At 40.6% G+C, this 27,008-nt stretch overlaps 2 protein-coding genes across 12 annotated transcripts in view; both read right to left on the reverse strand.

The window, feature by feature from the left end:
* The window catches only part of LOC134537674 (prominin-1-A), a 224,089-nt gene that overhangs the window by 104,145 nt on the left and 92,936 nt on the right, over positions 1-27,008 (reverse strand). The window lies entirely within an intron of this gene.
* Positions 10,077-26,897, reverse strand: LOC134537673 (uncharacterized). Its single transcript, XM_063378369.1, has 2 exons — positions 23,434-26,897; positions 10,077-21,904 (listed from the first exon to the last, which is right to left on the reverse strand). Exons 1-2 carry the CDS (start codon positions 23,693-23,695, stop codon positions 19,830-19,832), a joined length of 2,337 nt encoding a protein of 778 aa, XP_063234439.1. The 5' UTR covers positions 23,696-26,897; the 3' UTR covers positions 10,077-19,829.

Genomic DNA, 27,008 nt, shown 5'->3' on the forward strand with positions numbered 1-27,008 from the left:
CTCCTTACTTCTTATTGGGTAGCGGCTCTACGCGCACAGCAAGAAACAAAATTGCACAATAATTTTCAACATCTTTAAAAGTATTTTAAGCCAAAACTCTGAACGACACGTACTACGTTATTAAATTTTAAGTAAACGTCTCAAATTATTGTGTGATGTCACATATTCTCTCTCTCTCTCTCTCTCTCTCTCTCTCTCTATATATATATATATATATATATATCTTTATTTAAACAGTAACGACATTTTCAGATAATTTTGCAGTGTTATATGAACCTTGTAGCGCGAAGAACACGGCAAATTGTTTTCACTACATGACGCTACAAAAACATTAAAAAATTGAAGTATTATTTTTTTTTTAAATTATCAAACCAACATCGAAAAACAAATACGACTATAGTAAAACGAATGCGATACCGCAGTACCACCAACTCTTAACCAACACGGAATAACCAAATTCGTGCTTGGTCTATTCCTTTACGAAAAAGTTTGATAAATTAACAATGATCTTCAACTTGCCTGAAGCCAGGCTTATATCAAGAGGCCCACGGCAAAGTAGCAACTTCTTCTGCAACTCTTCCCACTGTAACTGTGCGATTCGCTTAGCGCAGATATCTTACGCCACTGAACTTCAACAGCTTCTTCCGCTTTCTCGGACTGCCAACTTCCTCTCCCGCGCTAAGTTTCAGAAGTAGAGAACACATTTTCTAAACTACGGGAACAAAGGCGATCTCGCGAAATGCCGAGTAAGACTTGAGCTCGACGTAGGCTCGGATTCAACGAGTTTTACTAATATTCTTTCTGTCTTCCTAAATCACGGAATAGACGATCTGGGAAACATGAGAAAATATATACCGAAATAACTAAACTGTTCAGGAGACCGGTTACTGCTTTAATCTCAGGTTCTACCTTAGTATTCAGCTATTTGTCATTTACAGTATTATCATTTCGAAATCAAACTGGTTTCAGTTTGAACTTGATTACTTTCGCTCTATGACTAATTGTTGCAGATAATTATTTATTTTAAAAATGGACATAAAGAGTTCTATGCTTCTAAGTGTTAAGTGTTAAGTGTTGCATACCACTAGAAAAAGTGAAACATTCTGGTTCTAATGCTTGTATCATTTGAACAAAATAATTGACATGGCTTATGACTCCAAGGTACAGATTTATATATTACATAGAGTAAAGGATATTTTTGGAATGTTCGTAAACATTAAATGAGTTACTAAGCAATACAATTGTATGGGAAATTTAACGCATCTTATTTTTTTCTAAACAAATCTTGGATTTATGGTAAATTTCTCATGCAATGATACAGATTAATAACTTTCATTACAAGTTTAAGAAATGCACCATAAAAATTATTAGATTGTAGGTAAATCTGACGGCCATTCCCAGAGGTTTTTCTAAAATAACTTAGGGGCGGGGTGGGGTGGGGTGGTTGAGCAGTAGCGACTCTTTGCAGGGCCCTGGGCTTACATCTTTGGAATACCTTCCCGGAAAAATTTGAAAAATTTACTCTTGCAAACATTTTTAACCCAACATGGAACTAAAATTTCGACGATAGTTTTGCTCATTTATCGTACGATATTTTGATATCCTTTCTTGATAAACTATCCTCGGGTCAATTTTATAAATGCTTCCGATCCAATTTCCGGTATAGTCATATCATTACACGACGCAATAAAATCTTTAAAAAAATTCCAATACGAAATAATGAACTGAAATAGGCTGTGCTCGCCTTCTTAGACGACGAAAACACAATCCATACACCACGCGCGAAGCATCACATATACCCTCAATTATTTTTACCAATTTTATATAGCACCTTTTAAAAGAAAATATCTCTGACGGGAGTCGGGTCAAAACGCAGAGCTGTAAGTATCGAACAAAAGCTATGCATTCGGATTGGACCGACTGAAAAAAGGAAACCATCGTTAAACAATTTTCATCTACTATTTACTATTTATTCTCGTAATCAAAACCGTCAGGCTGTGAAAAGGATATTTGACTAATAGCATTCCCTAGCAAGACTATACTGATAAAATATTATAAAAATGCTATACATTATTCCGGTACACATATTTACGATATCAGACAAATCGTAAATTACCTGGCGCCATTTCAATTTTAATTATGAGGAGGAAGTTCTTAACACACTGAATTCAACCATTATTTGTTTTCAAATCTAATCGCAGCCAAAACACAATATTGAATTCTGAAACTTTAACAGACTAATTAGAATTATTTACATATTAAATGTGTAAATATACTCTCTAAAATATTATAACTTCTTGTAGTAAATAACACCATAAACACTTTTTATACGTTACAACTAAATGCAACAGAAATTTAATGGGTCTGTTTAAAAGCAATAACTCGATAATCGACAGAAAATTATTTCCACAGATAACTAACTTATGAGTTAGGTGCACAATCGCCAAGTAAACATGATTTTTTAATGTTTTTTTATGAAAATAACTTAGCCTATATAGGTACTGGCTGCAGCCAACTTTTACCGACAATCATAAACGATTCGTTCACGACTAAATGCTTGCTAAGCACTAAACGCTTGCTAGCAATCAAGGATGGTCCTTGATTGGATAGTATTTTATTGCAGTTCCTTTATTTCCATTCCACGTAGAGCTTAACTAGTGAAATTGTACTCGAAAGCAATAAAAAGTCATTTGGCTCAGCTCCGTATATAAATCAGTTAAGCGTAGATTACAAAACGCAATTTTACTAGCAAATCAGCGGGGGGGGGGGGAGGGAATCGTGGGCGTGATGATGACGTCACCCGCTCAGTGAGTGTCAATTACACATAGCTAGCCTAAGAATTTTACCTTGAAATTATATTATCATCCTACAATCACATAATTTTCTTGGTGTTTTTAATATTTCAATTTTGTATTAATTGAAACTTATTTGCCATTTAAACAATTTCGTACTTAAAACTATCAAGACTTTACCAAACAAACTAATAACAGCAATTCTAAGCGAGCGGCGACAAAAAGTAGACCAGTCTTCCAAATGTACTCGACGAACCATGCTAGCATCTAGTCACCGAGATTAAATCGAGTTAAGTTGGTTGGGGGGGGCAAGTGAAAAATAAAACTGTGTTTTATCATGTAGCAACAACTGCATAGCGCGAGGCGTGTGCCACACTCACGCCAACTCGCCTCGCAACACTTGGCGCCGCCGCTGCTGCTGCGGCCTGCTGCGCAACAACGCGGAAAAACTGCCAGCCGCAGTGAAACAACAACAACAACAACAACAACAACAACAACAACAACAACAACTTCCGCGCCAGCGACACACTCGCACTTGAGAGATGGCGAATTAAGGCCAACGCCGAGAAATCTCAAGCCATCATCTTCACTCGTCGCAGGCCGGAACCGCCACTACCTCTTGAGCTATTTGAAACACACATTCCCCTAGCCCCCACTGCTAAATATCTGGGTCTTAATCTAGATTCCCGCCTGACCTGGCAGCACCATGTGGCCAGTAGAGTGGCGGAGTGCAAGAAGAGAATAGGAGCACTCTACCCACTACTGAAGGGCCGAGTGCTGCCGGACAGACTTAAAGTACGCATATACAAAGCAGTTGTCCTGCCCGCAATGCTCTATGCCATCGAGGTGTGGGGTTATGCAGCCACCCGCACCATCCAGCGACTCCAGGTCGCACAAAACCAAGCCCTGCGACTCATCACTGGCATGAATCGATACACACGCATTCGAACTCTGCACAGACTTACAAACATGCACCTCATCTCACAGATGGTTCTCAATAGGAACATAAAATTCTACAACACTGCCAGGGCGCACAGAAACGCCCTAATTCGAGAACTGGGGAGCTACGACCCGGAGGAGGTCGTTAGCTACAAACGCCCACGTCTCGCAGCACCCTGAGCGCACCACGGAGACTGGCGGGACTCGTGCGCTGGCTGCTCACGGCTCCCGGCCGTGGGGACTCGGTGCGGGGGTCGAGCCACGCACCACAGACTCCGGGACCAACCCCGCACTCACGCCTGAAAGAGAGGGAAGGGGATACGCAACACCACCGACCCACAGATCGTTCCACAGCCAATAGACTCAGTGCACGCTGCCCGAGGAGCTCCGCACTGCGGGTCAAAAGTGTGCGGCCACAGGAGGTCGACAAAGGCAAATCTAAGAGGACGCAGTCGTTAAAGGTGCCTCGAAGAGCGAGCAGGGCAGGCGGGCGCGGCGTTCAACACGCCGCGGCTGTACTGGCGCCCGCGCGCGCCCGCGGTGCGACAGTCGCGAGTTCTCTCGGGGGCTCCAAGCCGGTAGTGCAAGGCGAGAAAGGAACATCTGGGGTCACCGGTGTGCGAACCCTCGACTCTGGCATTGACCGCAACGAGGGCAGGGGGAGGCGGGACGGTGGTGCCTACTCTAACCTCTCGTATCGGGAAACCCGGCCGCGAGTCTGTGCGCTACAGCGGCGAGCCAGAGCACTGGCTGTGCTACCACATGGCCGGCGGTCTCCTGGAGCGTGCGAGGGACTGGAGTGGCGGCCTGTCGCGGGGAGAGCTCCCAGGGGTCGTATTGGGCGGGGCTGTCGCCCTGTGCAGTGTGTCACTTCACTCATCTCCACAATAATTCACATCAGTAGCGGGAAGCATACCTGGAAGCAGGGGCTGGGCCTTTCACTCCCGCGCGCCGAAACCGATCATCAACATCATCACCACATTCTGAGAGCCCAGAAATGAAAGACTCAAAAAGAAAAGAAAAAAAAAGAAGGAAAGTGGGAGGGAGAGGGGGAAGAAGAGGGAAAAAAAAAAAAAAAAAAAATCTAAAATGACAAAGCTACACAATCTTTCAACGCTGACACACATACACGCTCTCTGCATATCCAGGCTGTCAACTCTGGCAACTAGAGCACCGGGCAGGCAGTATGACTGAAACTGCTCATATTGGGACTGACTCGAACCCGTTTCTAAAGTTTTTTTTTTTTTTTTTCTCCCCACTTTCTTATCCACAAATAGCCCTCAGCAGGGGGTAGGTTTTTAAAGCCCCGACCGCCCCCACCAAAGGATACAAGTTAAACAACACTATAGAAGTAACTCAGCATCATATTTTCACAGACATCCACACATAAACTTTATTTTAAAACAAGAGGTAGTGGGCGGCAATCCGCGGCCTGGAACTCTTCGCGGGCCCTTGGTTCGATGCTTTGTTCTGGCATACGGACCACGAGGCCCGCAACTGCTATGATGACAATACAGTTTGCGGCACACTGTGTCGCAGTGTTGTCTGATAAGCAAACAGTCTGAGCACTCGCAGGCAGTGGCAACTGTGGCTTTACGGCGGGTTCACAAACCAAGCTGAAGACCCAAGAATGCAAGAAACATAAGGAAAAAAGAAAAGAAAAACGCTTCTTGCGGCTCGGCTTACGTTTCACATTTGAAGTAAAAAAACGTGTTCCGAATCTTTAAAAGTTGCATAAGATTTTATTTTTATCACACGTATCACGTTTTCACTATCACTAGGTATTACACAGTAAAAACACATGACGCGTTAAATCAAGCTATTAAGAATTTCACACAATTTCATTTTTAAAAAAATCTCTCTAAAGCTTTATAGTTTCGAGTTATAAAGTTGGTGATGTATTGCGACTTGCATTGTTTTATAGACAGAAGTTTCCTAGCGTTTGTTGCGTCCTGCATCCTTGCGAAGTTAATAACCCCAGCACTGCGGTTCCGCAGGACCCTGACTTCCTACAACCCACCACTCCCGTCGACAACGTCTACACAGCGTTCGAAACCACGCAAAGACGCTCGTGGCGAAAGTTTGGGCAGTAAAAAAAAACCTCAACAAGTAGCTCTGAAGACCGCCATCATCGTATTACGAAGCAAGACAACAACTTGTATTGTGCAACTTGTATCTGAGCATTTTTCACACAGAACAGAGTAATAACGTTTTGCTGAAGTCTCTAACATTCACCCCCAAGCATGAATGTTTTGTTGTATTCAACCACAAAACTAAACAAATTTGGTATTCATAAAACAAACGCATGGGTGTTTAAATACATATGGTGGAAAAGATAATAAATAATACAGTAAGACTCGATTACAATCCGAAAGTAAATGACGTACCCGTTGTCAAAGATACTAACGCTGAAAAAAAATTATACAAAAAATAACCATACGAATTTCGGAAAATTTGCTTCTAGGTGCAGAAGGACCACGCCTGGAGAATCCAAGTGCCAAATTTCACGTCTCTAGGTCTCGCCGTCTCCATGTTACGCGAGCTGCAGGCAAGCAGGGAGGCAGGCAGATACAGACAAACTCCTTTATTTATATATACATGCTCAGATATACTACGGACTACGGTAAAGTGGAATCTGAAACACAAAAGACTGCAAATAATGGATACGTCCAAAACTGGCAGATGTCAATAACGAGTAAATTCTTAACCTCCTTCGATCCTTCGACTTTGTGCAGCTGACGTCAGCTGGGGGCACTATACCGGATGCATCAATAAATGGACGACGAAAATAAGGGTCCATTATGCTCTACAAGGAGAGGAAGGAAGGATATCCATGAACACAGGCCAGGTAATGCTTCAGTTTATCGCCATAGCTGTTACCGCAAACATGTAGATACAATGGAGTCCCTAATATGTAGAAAGCCATGTTAAGGTACACAACCAACCATAGTATGGGTGTGCTGTGTACTATGTAAATTTACCGCCGATATATTGTTCAACATAACAAGGATTTATGTATTTGGTAACTGCTCTAACGGTGAACAATAACATTCTCAGACCTATGTCACTGACTGAAGAGGAAACTAAGGACAGAGGAGGAGGTCATTGTCACAACTGATCACAGGTGTTCCGGGAGTAGTTTTTAGGCACGTCCGATGAGAGAGAAATGCACTGCATGAGAATGTAACTTTACGCTCATCAACGAAACTCTCTACAGTATCGAAACCAGTATTTACACTCTCACGCGATTCGTTTCAGTTATTACTACTCGGAATAAATAATACATTAAACTTAAAATAACTCACCCTTTTCAAACGTAATACTACATAAATTCAAATATGAGCTAGGGTGTGTAAGCTTTTTTAAATGCTAGCATCCAGACATATTTATTTAGCATGGGGCAGTCAAACGCAGAGATTGATCCCAGAATCTCAACAATTGTATGAAGGAAGAGGGATCGGCTGGAAGAGACTCCATTTTCAGAAACTATGTTTTTTTTTTTTTTTTTTTTCCAATTTTCTCTCAATGTCATTTTATCCAGTAAGTGGCCATCTGAAAGGGAAGGGGAAGGAGTGCTTCAGCCTCTCAAGCCTTGGATCAGTCACTGGTGAAATGGCATATCGAACCCTTCTGAAATATCCTGACCAAGTTTGGTTGTTTAATATAACAATATTAACAATTACAAATCTTTGATAATGTCAAAAATTTAAGAATGCTAACGTACAATTGTTATTTTAACAAGTTAAATCCCAAATACTCAACACGATTTTGCCACATTTTCAACTAGGCCATAGTTCATTTTGACACATTGGAAAGGTAGTCTGAATCGATAACAATCCACACCAACTGAAATGCCTAATCACATGCAGGCCATTCAAGACTATGGTGTTATATATCGTGGACAGCAGTCAATGAACCAACGATAAAGTATCAAGAAAATACAGAACCATCAAATTGAAACCATGCTAATTCCCAGGTTCCTACCCATATCAACACCAAGTACAAGACAATGGTATTCTTCCCTCTGCTGGAGTGCTGGGCTGCGCGCCACCTCGCAGCTGACAGGCAGCCCTCAGTCTGGCCTTTGAGTATATATATAAATATATATAAATATATATATATATATATATATATATATATACACACACACTGTATAGAAGTCGCGAGTGGATAGGATTTACTCTACGTTTTTTAGGAGCGTATGATGAGCAGCTTGGGAACTTCACCGCTGCAGTGCGCTGTCGTAACGCCCTGTATCGTCTTAGGTTGTTATTTGCACATTAGAGCGCAGCAACGTCGCCCGCTGTCATTCCCCCGCACCCGCCATCCATCAAGGTCGTTCAAAGGGAGTTTGTGCGTCACAAAACTGTAGGGATGAGAGGTGGGGCAGAGGGTGGATGGAGGAAAACGCGTGTTTGAAGAGTTCGACACTTGTCCGCTAGGGACCACCACAAGCCGATGCCCTAGAGATGGTGGCGATTGCGGCGGTGAATTAACCAACTACCTCAAAAACCGTATTAGAAATTTTAACCTGGGCTGGCGACTTCTATACAGTATATATATTCAAAGGTCTGGCTCAAGGTTGACGAGCAGCCAGGGATGACGCAGGGAGGGGAAGGGGAGTTGACCGCCGTGCCGCGGATCTGCCAGCAGCCAGAGCGCGGCGGAACTGTTCAACTAGGCGCAATCAGCTGTAACGAGCTGTAACAGTATCCTCCACAGGCCGTCACCTGGTGGGAACTACTGTCGCAGCGGCTTCATCGCGATGTACTAGCTGTCCACCGGTGCTCTACAGAGGCCATGTTCCATCCTCTACTGTGTTAAGCCGGGATCACCAACACGTGTTCCTTCGTATGCCGGGGTCTGCTGAGAAAAGATGTTTTGGGCGTCTAGGATGATGGCCAAACTCCCTCCTGGGATGCGAGAAGTCCAAGCAGTTTCAAGCAGAAGCAGAAGACGCGAAATAATGGCGGGAGGACAGAGTTCTAGCCGTGTCACTGCAAATTAATTGTTTTCTAATCGACAATAACCTTGGCGTCTTCAGTGTAAAATGAAACGCAGACTGAATAGTGCAACTCCAATAAGGCTGGGATGTGGGATAGCAGAGGAGAATCAAATAGAAGGGCCAATATAGCCGGACACACAAGTGAATTTTCATATTAAACGGGAACGGAAACCACAGCAATGCAAATCTCAACGTATATTAGGATAATTTAATAATAAAAAAAAACTTTTGAGTAAGCTAATTAATTTTTTATATTGGCCGATCCGATTTCAAGAGGGTAATTTAAGCGCATGTAAATGTGTGAGAATTTTGGGCCCCAGCAAACCGAACTGTCTTGTGAGTGATTGAGAGAGAGAGCAAATGGAATAACAGATATTATTTTTTCCTTTTAAGACTAGATACTTCGTTTACAAAGCCGAAATTAAGTGCATTACACTTTTAAAAAGTTTCTACTTATTACTAGAAATTAAGGCTAGTTTACGATCGAGTAGTTAAGAAGTAGAACAAACAACATGTTCCGTTTATAAGAATTGTAAAGGTTTACTGTCGTTAAGAGGCCCGCCTAGTGTTAGTGGTGTTAGCGAGACGGGACGATAAGTGCGACGCTCGCTGGTACTTCTAGCGCGGTTATCGCCTCTCAACGCAAGGCTCTATAAACTAGCGCGCGGTATTCTCGTCGTGCATATGGAAATTAAGGGATTCTAACAGTAAACAGACATAACATTATATGGCGGAGAAATTAATATAAAGGTGTAATGCAAGTTCCTTGAGTGTTGTTTACAAGAATCTCTACGAGATGTTTCATGCCTTAAAATGACTTTGAAAATGGGCGTTTTAGCAGTTTTCACTCTACAAAAAAAAAAAAAAAAAAATCGATGAACGCCGGCTGCACGCACGAAAAAGTGTCCCGTAACGCACATTGTCCCGTTACGCTGTGTTCCGTTACGCTCATTGTACGCTTGCGCCGCATCTATCTCTCTTCAACTCGATTGGAACAAACATCGATTTGACGTTTTCAAGGCACATTTTTAACTTGAAACACTCCCATTCGTTTCCTAATTTTCCTATCCTCGTCCTATCCTTAACACAATAACACAGATTGGAAGAAGTTAAATAGCAAACATCTATAAAAGTTATAGTTAAAATCATCTCTTCGTTAAAGTAATAAACATATTTGAATTAATGAGTACAAATAAAAGTAAATTTATCAATTAAATATTGTAGATTTCATTCCACTCCTTCTTTGTATCCATACAAAATAGTGATAATTCAATAAAAATGATTCAATTTTATTCATAAAAGTATGCAATCATTCCATCAATGTTTTGTAATGACGTCACGTTAAACTATCGTCCGTAAACCGACTTTACAGACAACCAAATTTTTTTTTCCTGAAGCTTGCGCGCTGTCTTGTGTGCCCGGGTAGGCGGGGCCCTTAACCAAAACCATCATTACACTCGTATGCACAGATATATTAAGGCCGGGGCTAACAATTCTCAAGCACACAATCGTAAACCAGCCTTTACGCCGCGGTCGTACTGCATAAGCGCAGCGGACCCGGCCGTTCATTCTCCGGCGAGCTGCCAGCTGCCCGCCCCACAGAAGGGCCCGGCGGGTGGACGAAGGTTAAAAGATAACTTCCGGTGCGAACACCACGCGAGCCATAAGCGGCTGCCCGACTCGACCGCTGCCACCACCTGCCGCTTCCCGCCTGCAACGTCACACACAAATTTAAGACGCCGCGACATTTTGGCCCTTTAATACATCAAGTCACGAGTTCCTCGCCTTCAACCGTGCAAGGCAACTACTGGAGTAATGAAAGACACGAAAAAAAAAAAAAGTAACGCCACTCCCGCTATTAAAGCATTAACTACTGCATTACACTTCCATCGTCTCGTGTTATAATCAAGATCCATCTACTGCGGAAGCGACACAAACATCTTCCTTGGATTCCCCCCCCCCCCCCCTTCTTCACGGCGTATGCTTTTTATTCGTAAGTTATGGGGCGCTAAACAGAATTTTTAATTATTCGACATCTAAAAACAATGTTCACTTGAAACAACGAATTGATTTAACTTTCTGGCACCTTGTTTTCGAAACTATTGTACCGGGAAATACGTTCGTGCCTTACCTACCCCCTTTTTTCCTTCCCAAATCACTTTGTCGACTAGCTGTGTGTTGTTTTCGAATTATGCTGTTTCAAACAGAGCCATCAAAAGGGAAGAGGGTCTGGCAGGAAATTTGTGGAGGGTGGTGGTGGTGGGGGGGAATGTTTGCAAAATTCCCAGGTGGGAACCTGGTTTACACTGATAGGACAAACATATACAAATATATTGCTAATAAAATCAACTGGAAACCTTACAAGTTACGTAATACGCACAGTTAACGTTCACAGTTATGGCCATGGTAAAATTTAATTAGTTTTTAAATGATTTTTTTTTAAGTTGTGTGGTTTCAAAAATGATCCATTAAATAATGGAAAAGGGGACCGACATAATTATTTGCCACTATCTCGACGGTCCTCGTTTCAAATTCAGTCAACTATTGCCTAATAACGCGTACAATTTGACGTCAAATCAGCACAGTAAGGTGAATGGTAGTCAAACGATAAACAGCAGCCAGAAGATTATGTAGGCTGTTGCGAGCAAAAAGTTGTTCCAAGATGACACTCGCACATCAAATTCACAAAAGCTTTCGCTTTTCTTGCCAAAGGGTGAAATGGGTATACTGAAACTGGTCACTTTTGTTTATAATGCGATGCGCTAGTACGTCGAACGTCCTAGTCATGTACACTACTTTTTCCGCCATGCAAACTGCAAAGTAAAGTCTGCTCCCAAAAATAACGTCAAGTACAGCCGTACAAAAAAAATGCACAACACTTAAGGAAATAAGACACATATTAACTTTTAACAAGCCGCAAAGATTACCAAAGAAACAATGACATGGGACAGTTATTACGCACATGCAGTGAAAGTGTCTGGATGTCCTTTTATTTTCGTGGCACCGCAAGGCTTCTTGCAAATTCAGTTACATGAAGAAAGTGAAAGGCAACAGTACACCAACTAGAGAACAGTAGTAGCCGAGTGCTCGCTGTAATAACGACGTTGTGCTATCGAATGACCTTTCCACCCCAATCGCGTGTTGGAAGCCTTATATTCTTCTATACAATTTACTACATAAACATTTATATTTTCGTTCTTCTTCAATGAACTTCTCCAACGGCATGATACTAATTTAAAGAAAACACAGACGTACAGCACAATTCCGCAAGAAAAAAAAATTATTTCTGTTTATCTGCACATGCGCGAAGTCAGCGACGTTTTAGAAAAAAACAGCCGAGAACCAAACACCTAGCGACGTCGCCAACATAGCGAACATAGCGAACACAGCTATGGTGTGGCCAGTGACACCTGAGATGCAGCTGGCTGTATTTTACTCACATCGCGAACATAGCGAGCATAGCGTTCTGTGTAGCAGTGGCTTAAATCGCCGAATTTCAATTCGCCGCTCGCGATGATTGTGGTATCGCCGGCACAGTCGGAGGGGACTTAACGGAATCTCCTTTGCGGCGGCTACACGCTAATGAAGTTGGGTTGGGGGGAGGAGGAGGGTTAGGTTGCTGACGGGAGACAAAACGGGGTAGAAACCTGTGGAAGGATGTAGAGGATGAAGGAAGGCAGGAGACGCGCTAAGGGGGACAGTAGTCGGAACTGATCAACCGCTAGGCCGCGGCTTCGCCCGAACACGACCCCCTATGTCGAGATCCTCCAGTCGGATGTAAGCGCCGAGAGAAGACAGACTCTCAGCATGAAAGAAGAAAAAAAACAGGATTACCGCGGCCATCCTTTGAACTAACTCTTCAGCAACGGACCAACATATTTGCATGACTACGAGCCTGTTATACCTTTTTGGCCGAGCTTTGTCCAGCATCCCTACTTACTTTACTACAACCCTCACTTCCCCTTTCCTTTATCCTTGTTAAGCCCCTGTAACCGGCACAAAGAGGATGGGCTGTTAATGAGGTGTGTAGGTCTGACTACTATTTCCCGCGCACATAAAATGCGACCAAAGAGGGATTCGCGTACATACACGGCTATTCCAGTCTCAGAAATTCATTTTACATTATTAGATTCCAGTGTTAAATTTTTGCCAGAATTTTTGAACCTATATGACAAACGCTTGTAAAAAAAAAAAAAAACCAACACCACCCTTCGGTTGATATATAAATGCATAAAAACCGTGCGCTAGATACACGATTTTTCTTCAAAATATCAACCCTCCTGAAAACAAGACACTGCAGAATTGGCGCTATTATTGGAAATGTGTGTACGCTTGGAATGGCCCTTGTCATTGGATCACGGGCTGTTCGACACGCCCTGAAGAACCCGAGGCCAATGCCCAACACCTGGAAACTAATCTTCTCGAAGCACGTGCGACCCGGAGAGAAAGCGAAGCCTGCTGGCAACAACACATGTTTGTAAAGTCCAGCCTCGCTCCAGAACGAATAGACTCGGGACTGAAATGAGCATGTTTTCGTGGAGCAGACATTAGTTTTAAAAAATGTACTGGAGTTTTTTTTGCAATAATTTATTTCCTGCTTTGTCACCGACCGAATCGGTTATAAATCGGAAGTCAAGGCCACTGTATTAGGACTCCACCCATCGTCTGGCAGTAAAATGATATACATATTTTGAATCAGCGAACAAGAACGGAAATTGGATTCAGATGGACAGATCATCGGTCACACATAAGAACTACAAGTGATTATTAGTAAGTCAGCAACGCGTCCTTGTTTATGTGTGTGCGCGCGCGCGTGTGTGTGTGTGCAAGAGAGACTGAGTCAGAGAAAATAAAAAGATAAAAATAAAGATGGAGCGAGAGAGAGAAAGCACGTGCCTGAGAACTGGCACTCAGGACGACCTTCACGAGTGTTTTCACACTCGTTTCCCATCTCCATTGTTATCGCCGTGTGTAATTGGTGTGAATGCGTGAAGCCAGGAAGGAAACACAAATTTTTACAGTAGAGGACTAAAGACAAAATAGTACCGTACATTTTACTGTCAAAGTAAATTCAATTAGACGTTACAACAAATCCCACAATTTTTTCACAAGAAGCGGCCGAAAAACCAAATGGTAATTTGGTTATTCCGTATGTTCGTGGACTCTCAGAAGAAGAAAACGAAACGGAAACAAATATGAACAAATTCCACTACCAAAAGCATGATCACAAAAATAAAACAAGTCATAGACAAGTTTCAATGCCAGAACTGTGTTTATCAAATTCCCCCTGAGTATGAAAACATGTTCATCAGAAAATCTGGCAGTGCCCTTTCAACACGCATTAAAGAGCAGAAAAATAACACACAGAAAGGCGAAACTCAAAGATCTCGACTTGCCAAAATTGCCTGGGACAAAAGCCATCAAATACACTGGCACAATGATACTCCACGCTTTCAGAAAAAATACCCCATTAAAACGAAACTACGTTTATTGTCAGCACTAACAAGGTAATAAGTGAACAAAATATTGATTTAAAAAATATATGGATACTTTTAATAAAAACAAAGGGTAACTGATCACCATAAACAATTACAAAACAACCACCCCCAGCATGACACCAGCCAATGACAAAAACTCTTAGGTGCGTGAACAATCAGGTGAGTGTTCGTCTGTCATTGGCTGCGCCAGGAGAGCTGATCAAACACATACAATTCCTTATTGTTACAGTGTCCTCTATCAGTCTGTTTGTGCCCGATGACAGGAACATATTTCAATTCCCGAAACCTCGCAACGGTGTCTTAGGAAGCTTACTATGCCGTTGTCGAGGTGTTGTCCATATTTTTTTTTGTGTTATCGTTGGGTTCGTCTGTTTGTCGCTGTGTTTTCTAAGATTGTTGTTTGTGTTTTCTGTTCTTGTTACAACAGTTTCGTTGTCAACCCACTGTTCGTCTACGCTGTGATATATTTTCCGACTAATACCTTCCACGGAATGATCTGTGCTGTGTGTTTAACCTGATCGGTTGATTTTGGCTGGTTTTCTGTGTGTTTGTTTATTCATCTTTTTCTTTCTTGAGGTTTCTCTAGGACATACAGATAAAACCAGCAATGGCATATGTCCATGGAAATCTTTTATATCAAGCTTCCGCTTTGCAAGAACAATCCAAAGAACGGAAGAACTACATTTATTTAAAATTGAAAAAGTGTACTTTCCTCAAAACTTTTGTTATATGCAGAACAGTAAAATATATTTTAAAATTTTAATTGGCTTATTTTTTATGTGGCTGAGCACGTTTTACATTTAGAAACCTGAGCAGAGTCTGGAATATGCGGAGGAAAAAAGTCGGCAGCATAAATCTGACATACGAGACGGTATTGCAAGGCAGCAATTATGTGACCAGAGTTAATTTTACGACGCGAATGCGGTTCTAAAGCGGACGTTAAGTCCAGTCACATAAGATGAGGAAATATAAATCCGCAACTTGAACTACAGCCCCCGTATTTTATTTCACGGAAGACAATTTCTGGAGACAACATTCGTAGACCCGATGTTGACTATTAACACTACTGTAGCTGCCCGCGTCATTAAAAAGTAATTGCCTCCCGGATGAATAACAGAAAACAAAAAATAAATAAATAAAATGCAAGTTGGCGTGGAATAACTTTCTTAGAAATTTTGAAAAAAAGCAGTAATCGTAGATGTCCTCACTAGCCATGGTGCAATCAATGATATATCGAGAAGGCCAAAGCAACCATGGTTAGTGTACAACCTGCCGTATGAATCGCTTACGAGCAGAGTGTATAAGGTAACTAAGTCATCCTGAATCTTGGAGATCGCATCGCTTTCAGCCTTGCGAAAGTTAACGTCTTCGTGTTACAACACGCCAACAAGTTTGTACCCCAGTCTCTCATTTCAAGTCAATCTCTCTCTCTCCCCCCCCCCCCTCCCCCAACCAACTTTTCCACGTCAAAAACCTTTCCTCGCAGAAACTTTGGTAATTTGCAGGAGCGGCGGCTACATGATGAGAAATAGGGGCCGTATTTAAACACCAATTAGGGTCGAAGCCCTTTCGCAGATATCTGACGGTTTAATACAAAACAGGAATTAACTACAAACAGCGCACTGCAAGTTTCTAGCTAGCATACGATATCGTAATCCACGTCGTGTGTAGTTTAACAGCCCGCTCGCTGATATAATTATTTATTCCGTATATTTAAAAACACCTTCGAAATACTACGTATTAGCTAATCGAAGCGACCGCACAATTTCCAACAGCAAAATCAATCTGCAGCAGATGATAGAAATCAAATATTAAAAAAAAAAAAAAAAAAAACTAACGATTTAATGCCAAAACTACATCGATAAATCCACTAATATGCTTTTCTTATACATTTTGAAGCTCGTTGTGCATCATTAAATCGACTCGTCTGAATTAACAAACGTAACAAAAACCAAATTGAAGGAGAGCTCAGTTTGAAACGACCGCTATGCGATTCCAGATTTTATTTTTTTTTTTTTTTTGCCCCTTGTATGGATTCCAATACATTGGGAAGAAAACTTGGCGAAAACGCCCCGGGGCCTTTATCACGAAAACACCAAACACAAAAGTATAGTATCGTGACGCAACAAACTAACACTCTGAATTAGGTTCTGCAGCAATTTGCATAGTCCTTAGTTACAAATTAACGCACTGAAGCTATGCCAAGTTATTTATTAATATGTATTTTAAATTACTAATGTAAGTTTGTTGCAATCGGGAGCTTATGGATTCGTTGAAAAAATTTTGGGCGTACAACATGGAGCTTTCGTCCGTCGCAGAATTTTCAGTCTTGTTTTTCTGAGACTGAGTTCTATATAATTATAATCGAATATCGAATGTAAGGATTAAATCTAAAGTATTACTCACAATGTGAATATGGACACTCCATCATTAGAGACCTTGCAGGTGTGCATTACATCAAGTCAAGGGTACAAACCAGCAGCACGATGCGCGTCATAAGGAGAGTTGGAGGATAGAGGAGGTGAAAAAAGGAGGGGGATGGGAGGAAAAGCTAATTAACGATGAACAGACCATCAGCACAACCATAGCGATGCTGTCCCACGCACCACGAGTAGAAACAGGCTTCCCACACTTTTACTTCAGCCAATTTCCTCAAGTTTTCCCTGCTCCACATAAATTTATTTTCCCCATGTCTTATCTGTCAATCTGGCAAGATAAAAGTTGCATTAAAATAAAAATTACTTTCAAAAACCATTTCCAACGTACATACATAACACGCGTAATTAAGTACAGAATACTTTCCTGCACAATAACATAGTTTGCACTGTTGTTAATTCTATAAATACTGCCGGCCTGAAAGAGGAGGGGGGTGGGGTTAAATGAAATGTATTTGATCAAAGTTTGAAGCTACAAATTACTTATTGTGATAATTTATGAAATACTATAGATATTCAATCATGCTTTAAGCTAAGTTTGATTTATTTTAGTATAAATCGGATACAAATGAATAACGGAAACTATGAAAATACATCCAGTTATAACTTAAACTACACAATATAAAAATTTACTTTTTTTATATGATATTGTCAATTCCCTGGTGTTTTAGGTTTTAAAGACAAATTTTTTTTTGATCATCCAATTTGTTCCCGTTTACGAGATTTTCTTTGTCTGCGGGTCGAAGGAGTGACATCACTCATACATACCCTTTGACTAGGGATAATGGTCGACTGGATCCCCTTTTCCCCCCACCGAGTCCTTTCAGACTCCCCACCGCACTGCAGCGAGCGCACAAAACGTTCTTCCCCCCCTCCCCACGTCATGGGTTCGGAACCCCGTCGCATATGCAAATCGCGGACGGGGGGGAAACCCATTCACGGAGCCCGCCGCAACCACTTCGGGTCTACCCGTCGTCGGACCCCGAAGTTTCCCTTTCAAGTGCGCGGAGGCGCGAGACGAGCGACCCCCCCCCCCCCTCCCCAACCAAACCCACCACCGGGGAACGACGGGCGTGTCGAGTGCAGCGCACCGAACAAGAGGAAGGGTCGACGCGGAGATCCAACGAAAGGAAACGATTATTTCTCCACTGCCGGTCACGCGTGATTCGGAGGTTTTTTAAACTTTTCCTCCAATAACAACAATTATTTAATATCTGAAAATGTATAAGTATACGGAATGTTGTAAAATGTCTGTAACATATGGAAAAAGAGCACAATGTGCTGGCGTTCCACTAAGTGAACCATTGTAAACAAAAAATGTAATCAAACATCACAATAAAAATCTTTTGAATTTGAAATTGTCACGCGTGATTGAAAGAAGTGCAACCAGTATCGGAGAACGACAACGGATTCATTGAAGTTAGAGAAAGACACCACCAGTTAGACCTTGCAAGTGTTAAAGTGGTTACCCGAATAATGACGCAAATGTTTCAAATTCAAAACACACTTCGCAACGAACATACTCTCTCTCTCTCTCTCTCTCTCTCTCTCTCTCTCTCTCTCTCTCTCTCTCTCTCTCTCTCTGAAACACAGCATAAGTATAACATACCACACATTTTGTTACAACCACCCAAGCTAGTAAATTGACCATGTACTAATAAAGGTATTTTATGAGTTAATTACTCTTATAAATAATTATTATAAAAATAAAGAAAGGACATTCCAAAACTATACACGCTATCTTCATGGATATCATGTCCGGTTACTTTTCTTCCTACATTAGGTACCTGGAGACTCCTTGTATTGTGATAAAACTTTTTTCACAATAAAACTCATGTCTAACATTTGCTGTGATAAATAGTAGGTATTCCTTAACTTTCTGAACAAAGAAAGCGAGTAAAATGTTGATTCTTGACTACAGATTTAACGTATTAGAGAGCGGCAAGCAATATTTTATTTATTTTTTAGCACTTAAAGCGCTATGCTGACAGCCTTGAGCTCCATTTAGTTATAGTTATAATGAAGTCACTGGAAAGCACTAACTTAAGTAAAATTAATTTTAGTCCGTCTCAAACAAGATACTACTTATTGGTCTTCGTGGCCTGAACGCTTAGACGTGAGTTTCACGTTCAATTCCCAGGTGATTGAAAAAATTCAGAGTGGAAAATTTCCTACCCGGGGAAAGGTCCGAGTTCTTTCTTTTATTTTTCTTCTTCCCAATGATGAAGTCAATTGAAAACACCACGTAATATTCCTTTCTACGGAGAACCTTGGTGGAGCCGCCGCAACTCTAATAATCACTTCGTTCTCGTGAGTGGTAAAGCTCCACTCGAAACAAAATTGACGGAAAAACTCTACGGGAGAAACTAGACGCTACAAGGAAAATCACATTATTTTTATTCAAAATACGTGCTAAAAACTGTATAAACAATGATAACAAAAATTAACAATTTTGCCTGGCAGGTGACTCCGAACGAGAAAATAACTCATTTAGCCTAGATATTTTCCCCCATTAAATGATCATTGCATGCGCGGCTTGAAATATTCTTATAACAAACTTTTAATAAATATTCAAACCAATGTACACTAGCTATCCACCCGCAAATCCACCCGTTGAGAGCGAAATCGCTTAGGGTAACCACGCCGATTCGCAGCTCGCTCTGCTATAGCGAATGAACATGAATGAAGCCTTGGTGGGCCGAAAGTGGCCTGATTTGACACCGACCATAAGAGCCTGGATTGAAAGGAATTTGCCTAAAAATGCAAGTTATACAATTTTAGATGAGTAAAACTATTAAAATCGATGGTGTTATTTTCAGGGTGGCCACTCTATTATTAAAACCAAATTCCAGACTTTTTCCAGATTTTTCCAGGTTTTCTTAAGATTTTCCAGGTTTAAAAAAATTGACATATATGTGGCAAAAAAATATATTTTGAAATAGTTTTTCAATTGTTTTGATTAATGTTGTTTACCGACATCAAGGACACTATAACAATAATCACTTTAAGAATTTATTAAAACCAAGAATACTCACCAATCAGTGAACAAATTACAAAAACATTTTGAAGTATTTTGAAGTGTTCTTGATATAAAGTGTTATTTTATTTAAATAAAAATCGCTGATACAAAAATTCTCACTTTTCCACACACATGAACCATTTAAAGTTTTTTTATTTCTTCATCAATGAGGGCTGCCTCTTTTAAGGCATCATTCATTATTTTCGCCTTTTTTGCCTCCAGTTCCCTTAGATTTTTTTGAGCTTCTCTTTTCTTGTCCCTTTCACTTTTTTCAGCCTCTACCTTCTTTCTTTTACTCTCCAGATGCTCCTTATAACGCGCACAAGAATTCCTTGCATAGTGGATAAGCGATTTAGTAATTTGCACATGTTGCACACCCTTAGAATTCATGACAGCATCATACACAATTCTTTGTGCAATAAGACTATCCTCAGTTTGATTTTCAACCAGACAATCCGAATTTACGGAAAAACCACGTTCCAAAGCAGCATTTCCATAGGAAAGAATAAGCAAATGCTTGATAAATAGTAGTAAACTTGGAAATGATTTGCCAGATTCCACCATAACCTGCACGTAGAACAAATCTAGACGCTGATTCTGGCGATGATAAGACTTCATGGCTTCTCCCACGGAAGCTATCTGGATAAATTCTTGGTATTCTTGCAGAATCTTGTCAGCGGTGGACCCCGGGATCTGTTGCTTTTCAACTAGAAGTTCCAAGCATGCTTTAATTCTTTTCTCAGCAAGGTTTGGTTTACTACGTATCAACTCAGGGTTGATACAGGAGATTTGTCTAGTAAGACTATATGCAAGTGGAGAACGCTGCAGAACCTTTTGAAGGAAGCCAACATAAAATGATCTACAGTCATTTTTAAATTGTGGCACAACCTTCTCAGCAAGCTGACCTCGTACCTTCTTCAGAGCATCTGTAGCTGCAAAACCAATGTCCACCTGATTTGCCAGCAGAAGGTTTTCATTTTTCGACAAGTCAATGTTTGTAATTGATTGAGCACTTTCGATAACCTCTTTTCTAACAACTCTCTTAAGCACAGTGGTTGTGAGTGCCTGAAGTTCTTGATGCAAGAATGGTGCCATTGGGTCATCACTCTGAAATTCTCGTAGAAAGGGTTCTACAAGTGATGCTCCAGCAGTGAAAAAGGCCAGTTTGGCACCCATCATCTCATCCTTTACAGCACTACAAATAATCTTGAAATTTTGGGATTCTTTAAGAGCAGGAAAACTTCGTTTGAAGTGTGAATCTTTAGGTTTCACTTTGTCCTTTATTTGCTTTTCGATGGCTTCAACATAAGTCTTCATATGTGGCAGTAGTTCATAAGCTCTTTCAGCAACTTTCTTATTTTCCACCCATCTCACACAGCAAAATTTAAGGGGGAATACAGTGCAACCTGTGCAAGATGAGAAATCTGCTCTCCGCAGAGGAACATCATTGAAGTGATAATAAAGCGCTCTTAAGAACCCGACTACACACCATCCTGTCACTTTTATTCCTTCTTTAAACCCACCATGTACAACATGAAGCCCACAGCTGCCAATGTTGATTAGGTCAAAACCTTCACGACCTATTTCTTCACGCAATTCAGTAACTAGATCCTTAGATAGCTTCCAGTTCACAGAGGGCCCATCCATGGACACTTGAATAATTTTTCTCAAATTTTCATGTCCTAAAACATTCTTGAGTCCCTTCAATATATCTTGGGCTCGAGTAGAGCTTAGGAAAACTGACGTGAAATACCTAGACTGCACCATGTTGAGTTCTTCATCCCAGAAGCGGACATGTATATCCATTTGTTCACGCTGAACAACCTTGTTTAGGCTTTCATCAAAACCAATAACAATTTCAGATGATTTTTTTACCAGCTCCTTCAATTCTTTTTCAAAATATGGAGCTATGCCATGGTTAATTAGATAACCAATCTTCGAACGCTGCAACTCCATTTTTTGAGTGACCGCACAGTCAGGAAACATGAGTTTCATGACTGATACACTTTCAGCTGCTTTACGAAGTGATGTGTGACCAACAATAGTGTGAAGAGCCCACAAAATTTCCGCCCTCGGAATATGTTCCCCCAAAAGGAACCTTTGAAGAACATTTCGATTTGGAGTCTCGCTGGTATCGATAGTTGATACCAAGTTATCTACAGATGACTTCTGATCAGGATCGACATGATTCGCTTGTTCATGTCGTGCAGCAATACCTGAAACAATGGAACATGCACACTGTTGTCTGCTCCCTACCTTGGGGAAGGAATAAAATCAATAAATATGCAATAAATGTCTGCGCATAAACTTATTTTACAGTATCGCATACTAGAGTTTAATCCCACCTCGTCTACTCTATTTTGCGATACCAGTCTTCTATTTTGCTAATTATTCTCCTCTGTGTTACTTTTACGCAGTTTGTAGCTTTGTACAAACTGTTATATTTCACGATTCCAACAAGTTGCCACGTTCACAAAAATATTTTCCTTAAAAAAACTGTATCGGAAAATAGAGTATAACCCATCCGCTCAACTCTATTTTCTGATACAACTTTTTCTGTATCAAAGAAAATGTAGCAATAGACGTGGTTTCGAGAAATATAACGTGCAAACTTAGTCTAAAAACATTCAAACTGCATATAAGACACACAGAGAACGAGAATAATTAGCAAACAAATACTGGTATAGCAGGTACTATCCGACACCGTTTTAATTTTTACGAGCAAAAATATACCTTCAATGTCCTTACACTAAAACATACGGCACTTACATGGCTGACCTAATCGCAAATGTTCTAGAACGCCACAGCATAACAATTATCTGATAATTATTTTTCATTTTATTTTTTATTGGTATTATGTATTATTTATAAGCATTATTTTTATGCAGCTGACTTAACCCAACCAACCTATCACTTTGTTTTCCATACCTTCTAGAACACGATACAAAATACTTTCGTATATTAAAATAACGTTTTTACATTTAGCTAATTTTTTTTATGTAGCTGACCTAACCTAACCAACCTTTCACTTCTTTTTCAGTACCATTCAGAAAATGATACAAAATACTTTCGGGTAATCAAACAACTATTTTTTCCGTAGCAAATTTTTAATTTAATTTTTCTTTGTGTAGCTGACCTAATCTAACCAACCTTTCACTTTCTTTTCAACATCTGAAAAATGTCTTCGGGTGATGCATTTTACATTTAAATATATTTCCTACTTACCTAACCTTGCATAGTCATATTGTCTTTCCCTACAATGTGCCCCGGCTGTTATTCAGCTACCAAACATTTGCCGGCATTTCTATGTTACACTGTTGCCACACCTTTGCTTATTTTTTTTTTTTCAAAATCAATTATCGCATGTGGCTACCAACACTGCCGCATTTTTATTTACTTTCATACCTACCTTCATCGAATGTGTCATGATAGTTCCCCTACTTCCGGAATCGAATTTTAGAGTTGACCCTATTCTGCTCGCAACCATTTATTCATTATTAAATTATTCATTTTTGATTGGGGGACATGATTTGACTCGCGATATACTCGATTCCGCGATCAATCGGGGCGCGATGTGCCGGGCGTTTACTGTACAACGTGAAACTATAGGCTGTATTTCAAATAAATTGTAAGCAAATGCACACACTCGGCACTCTCATTAAATCTATAGAGTTCAATAGACTCTTCAAGCATTTATTTAACACAAAACAAAAATATTAATAAAACACTAGTAACTGTAACTTACCTTTGCTGCAAGACGGAACAGCTTCATGGTGTTGACCAGGATGAGTGGAAAAAAATGCAGTAACGTACATATTTCTATCTTGGCATGACTTCGCATTTTGGTGAAATTTCGATTTGGCGTGGCTTAAAAAGGCACCTCTGCCCATAGTATCTAACTTAAAACTTTTCGCACAGATCTTGCACTTTGCGCTACCTTTGTCTTTAGGGTCCTCGGTGGCCCACGGAAACTCCACCTCATAGCGACAGGAATATCTCGTTGACATGATCCTAACCTCCCTCCTGCATTCACTGCTACAAGATACTCATGCTTCCAAAAACTACAAACAAAAAATTATTCACGTTCGTGTTCCGCTAAACAATCGACGCACCATCGCCATCTTCTAAACCCTCCTCATACCTCACAAACGAAAAAACTGCGCAATACGCCAATAAGAATATAAGAACGCATATAATTTTGTCATTGGTTCCTACGACCGATCATTGCAACCAACTGCTGAATTCAAACTCATGTACTACCATTGTATTACCCACGCATTCGTGGAGCGTATTACTGTTAGAAACGATGTTTATGGTGGTAGACCTGGGTAAAGTATTTTTTTTTTTTTTTCGTTAGTCATTTAGAACAAGTACAGGTACGAAAACACGAACGTCTTCAAATACGTAAAATGAATGTTTTGACTTCCCGTTAAGTCGTAAAACACATAGATATAGTAAATAAACAGCTGAAAAATTAATTAAATTCGAAACTAAAGCCGACGCAGTTTCTTGCAAGTCAGACGCTGCGTGTAAAAGCGGGGCACACAAACGAACTTTTCCCTAATGACTAGTAAAATGCAAGATTATTTCCAGATTTTTCCCGGGTCCTTTCCAATTCCAGACTTTTTCCAGGTTTCCCGGTTTTTCCCGGGTCGGTGGCCACCCTGTATTTTTCATCAATAAATTAAATAAACTTTCCCCACGGCTTTAATTTTATTTTCAATACTACTGTATACGTAGACTTAAGATTCAAACCACTAAACCTGCTTTTTATTTTTAAATTCCGTTCGGATTAACCGGATGAGCTAATGACTCTACATGCTACAAAAATAAAAGGTCTACAAGGTTCAAGTTAATCGACTGAATTTTTATCAATTAGCCCTCGCTATGTAAATGTTGGCCACAATTCGGCCAAAACGAATCATATTCTGGGATGGGCCTAAGAAAATCGTGCGTTAGGATATCAATCAATGTTACGCTTTTTCTCGACGGCCCGACGAAGATATGATGACGCCGATGACCTCAACTGAATGTTTGACAACCCAAGGTAACGTTGGATTAATTTTTCTTAATTGCTTTAAATCTCTCAATAAGCGAAGGGGTAGTGTGTGGAATCACAGCAATCCCTGCTGTGAGTGAGTAGTGAGTAGTGAGTAGTAATCCAAGCTCCGGACTATCGGCTGCGCGACCTCGGCCGTCGCGGCGCGGTGAGTCAGCCGGGCCGCACAGACGACCGGTCGCTCACCTTGAGAAGTCTGCCCCCAGCCAAAGTCCCGGTTGGACAGGCTGAACTCTTTCTGGTCGGTGCAGGCCACTTGCGGCTCGCCACGGCTCGGGGGGATACACGCTTCGCACAGGAGCGTCCAACTCACGAACGTCCAACTCACGAACGTCCAACTCACGAACGTCCAACTCACGAACGTCCAACTCACGAACGTCCAACTCACGAACGTCCAACTCACGAACGTCCAACTCACGAACGTCCAACTCACGAACGTCCAACTCAGGAACGTCCAACTCACGAACGTCCAACTCACGAACGTCCAACTCACGAACTTCCAACTCACGAACGTCCAACTCAGGAACGCTTAACACAGTAACGCTAACATAGAAAACGCCTTAACAAAATAAGACTAGCATATAAACGCCTAAAGTAGAAACACGTTTAATAAACACAACTTAGAACAGGTGTAATGTAGAAAATTCTATGTTGTGTGTCTCCAAGTTATGCCAGCGCCGTACTTGTAGGAAGCCATCGTACTCGATCGAACGCACATCCTTGCAAAATTTACCTTTGTGAATTTAATTTTTCAAGGATACTGACTTGAGCTAGGATTTTACTAATAATACCTCTCAGCTGCATCCACTACAAACCAGTAAATACAGACAAAATCAAGATATGGGCCTATGTAGTGTCCCGATAATCCGGACTACATGGGACTAGACCCTGTCCGGATCACAGAAAGTCCGGTTTAAAAGCAATTTGTCATAAAATGCTAATTATAGATGGCTAATAATATTTTAAATTTATGGTGTTATTTTTCATAAATATAAATTTTCCTACAGCTTAATTTTATTCCTTATCCTACTGTATACATAGACCTAAAATTTAAACTACGAATCCTTATCATTTTTAAAATCCCGTTCGGATAAACCGTATGTCCGGAGCTCGAGAATCTACTAACTACAAACTAGCTAGTCAAGGTACAATTTGAACTGTGAATGTTTGGCGAAACAAGGTAACGTAATTTTTTTTAAGATGTCATTTTAAGCGAGGTGGTAGTATCATAAATTATTTTTCTTCTATGATTTCGTCTTTATCATGAGCTTATTAAATTCGTAATGAAAAACCTTTTTTCATAACTTATAAAAGGTTTGATCAACTTAAGTACTTATTTGACGGTTTTTAGGAACATGCAAGAAATATTTTTGTCAGTCCCGGCACGTATTGAAAGCATGAAACAGGATGTTATACAGTTTTATAATAACCGTTCGTATGTAGTCTTTATTGTAAAAACTTTTAGTATCTCACTCGTTAAGTCAATCAACACTAATTTTTGCTACAATCATAGAAACTGAGATTTTCAGGGTATAGAACTGTGGACTATAGCCATATGTATAGACATATTTTGTCTTTTGTTTGCCATCTATTGCTCACTTCTTTTGTCCTTATGTTATTTTTGTATAAAACTGTTGGTAAAATTAGTATTTAAAAAACTAATTTCAGGTAAATTATAGGAAAATTTTAGCAAAAAATCTTTTCCGGAAAACATCTCTGAGGGCGATGTTAAGTTATTCTAACGTGTGTTAGAATAATCTGGAACTTAGTTCGCAATGGTTACTCCCGCAGCTAAGCAACCATTTTGTAGGCTCCCCGGCTGTACCTACCAGGGGGTGGCCACGTCTGCCTGTTTCCATAATAACTGGGTGAAGCAGTTTTTTTTAATGCTATGTTCGTTATACGCCCAAACCATTGGCTGGAGTTTAAGGTTTGCATTGTGAAGACCGTTTTTGACGTGACAACGTCTAATAAATCCATGAACGCCGGCTGCACGCTCGAAAAAAAAAGACTCATTGTCCCGTTACGCTCATTGTACGCTTGCGCCGCATCTATCTCTCTTCCACTTGATTGGAACCATCGATTTGACTTTTTCGAGGCACATTAAACTTGAAACACTCCCATTCGTTTCCTACTTTTCCTATCATCGTCCTATCCTTAACAGAATAACACAGATTGGAAGAAGTTAAATAGCAAATATGTATAAAAGTTATAGTTAAAATAATCTCTTCGTTAAAGTAATAAACATATTTGAATTAATG

Source organism: Bacillus rossius, chromosome 12, assembly GCF_032445375.1.
Source record: "Bacillus rossius redtenbacheri isolate Brsri chromosome 12, Brsri_v3, whole genome shotgun sequence".
NCBI lineage: Eukaryota > Metazoa > Arthropoda > Insecta > Phasmatodea > Bacillidae > Bacillus > Bacillus rossius.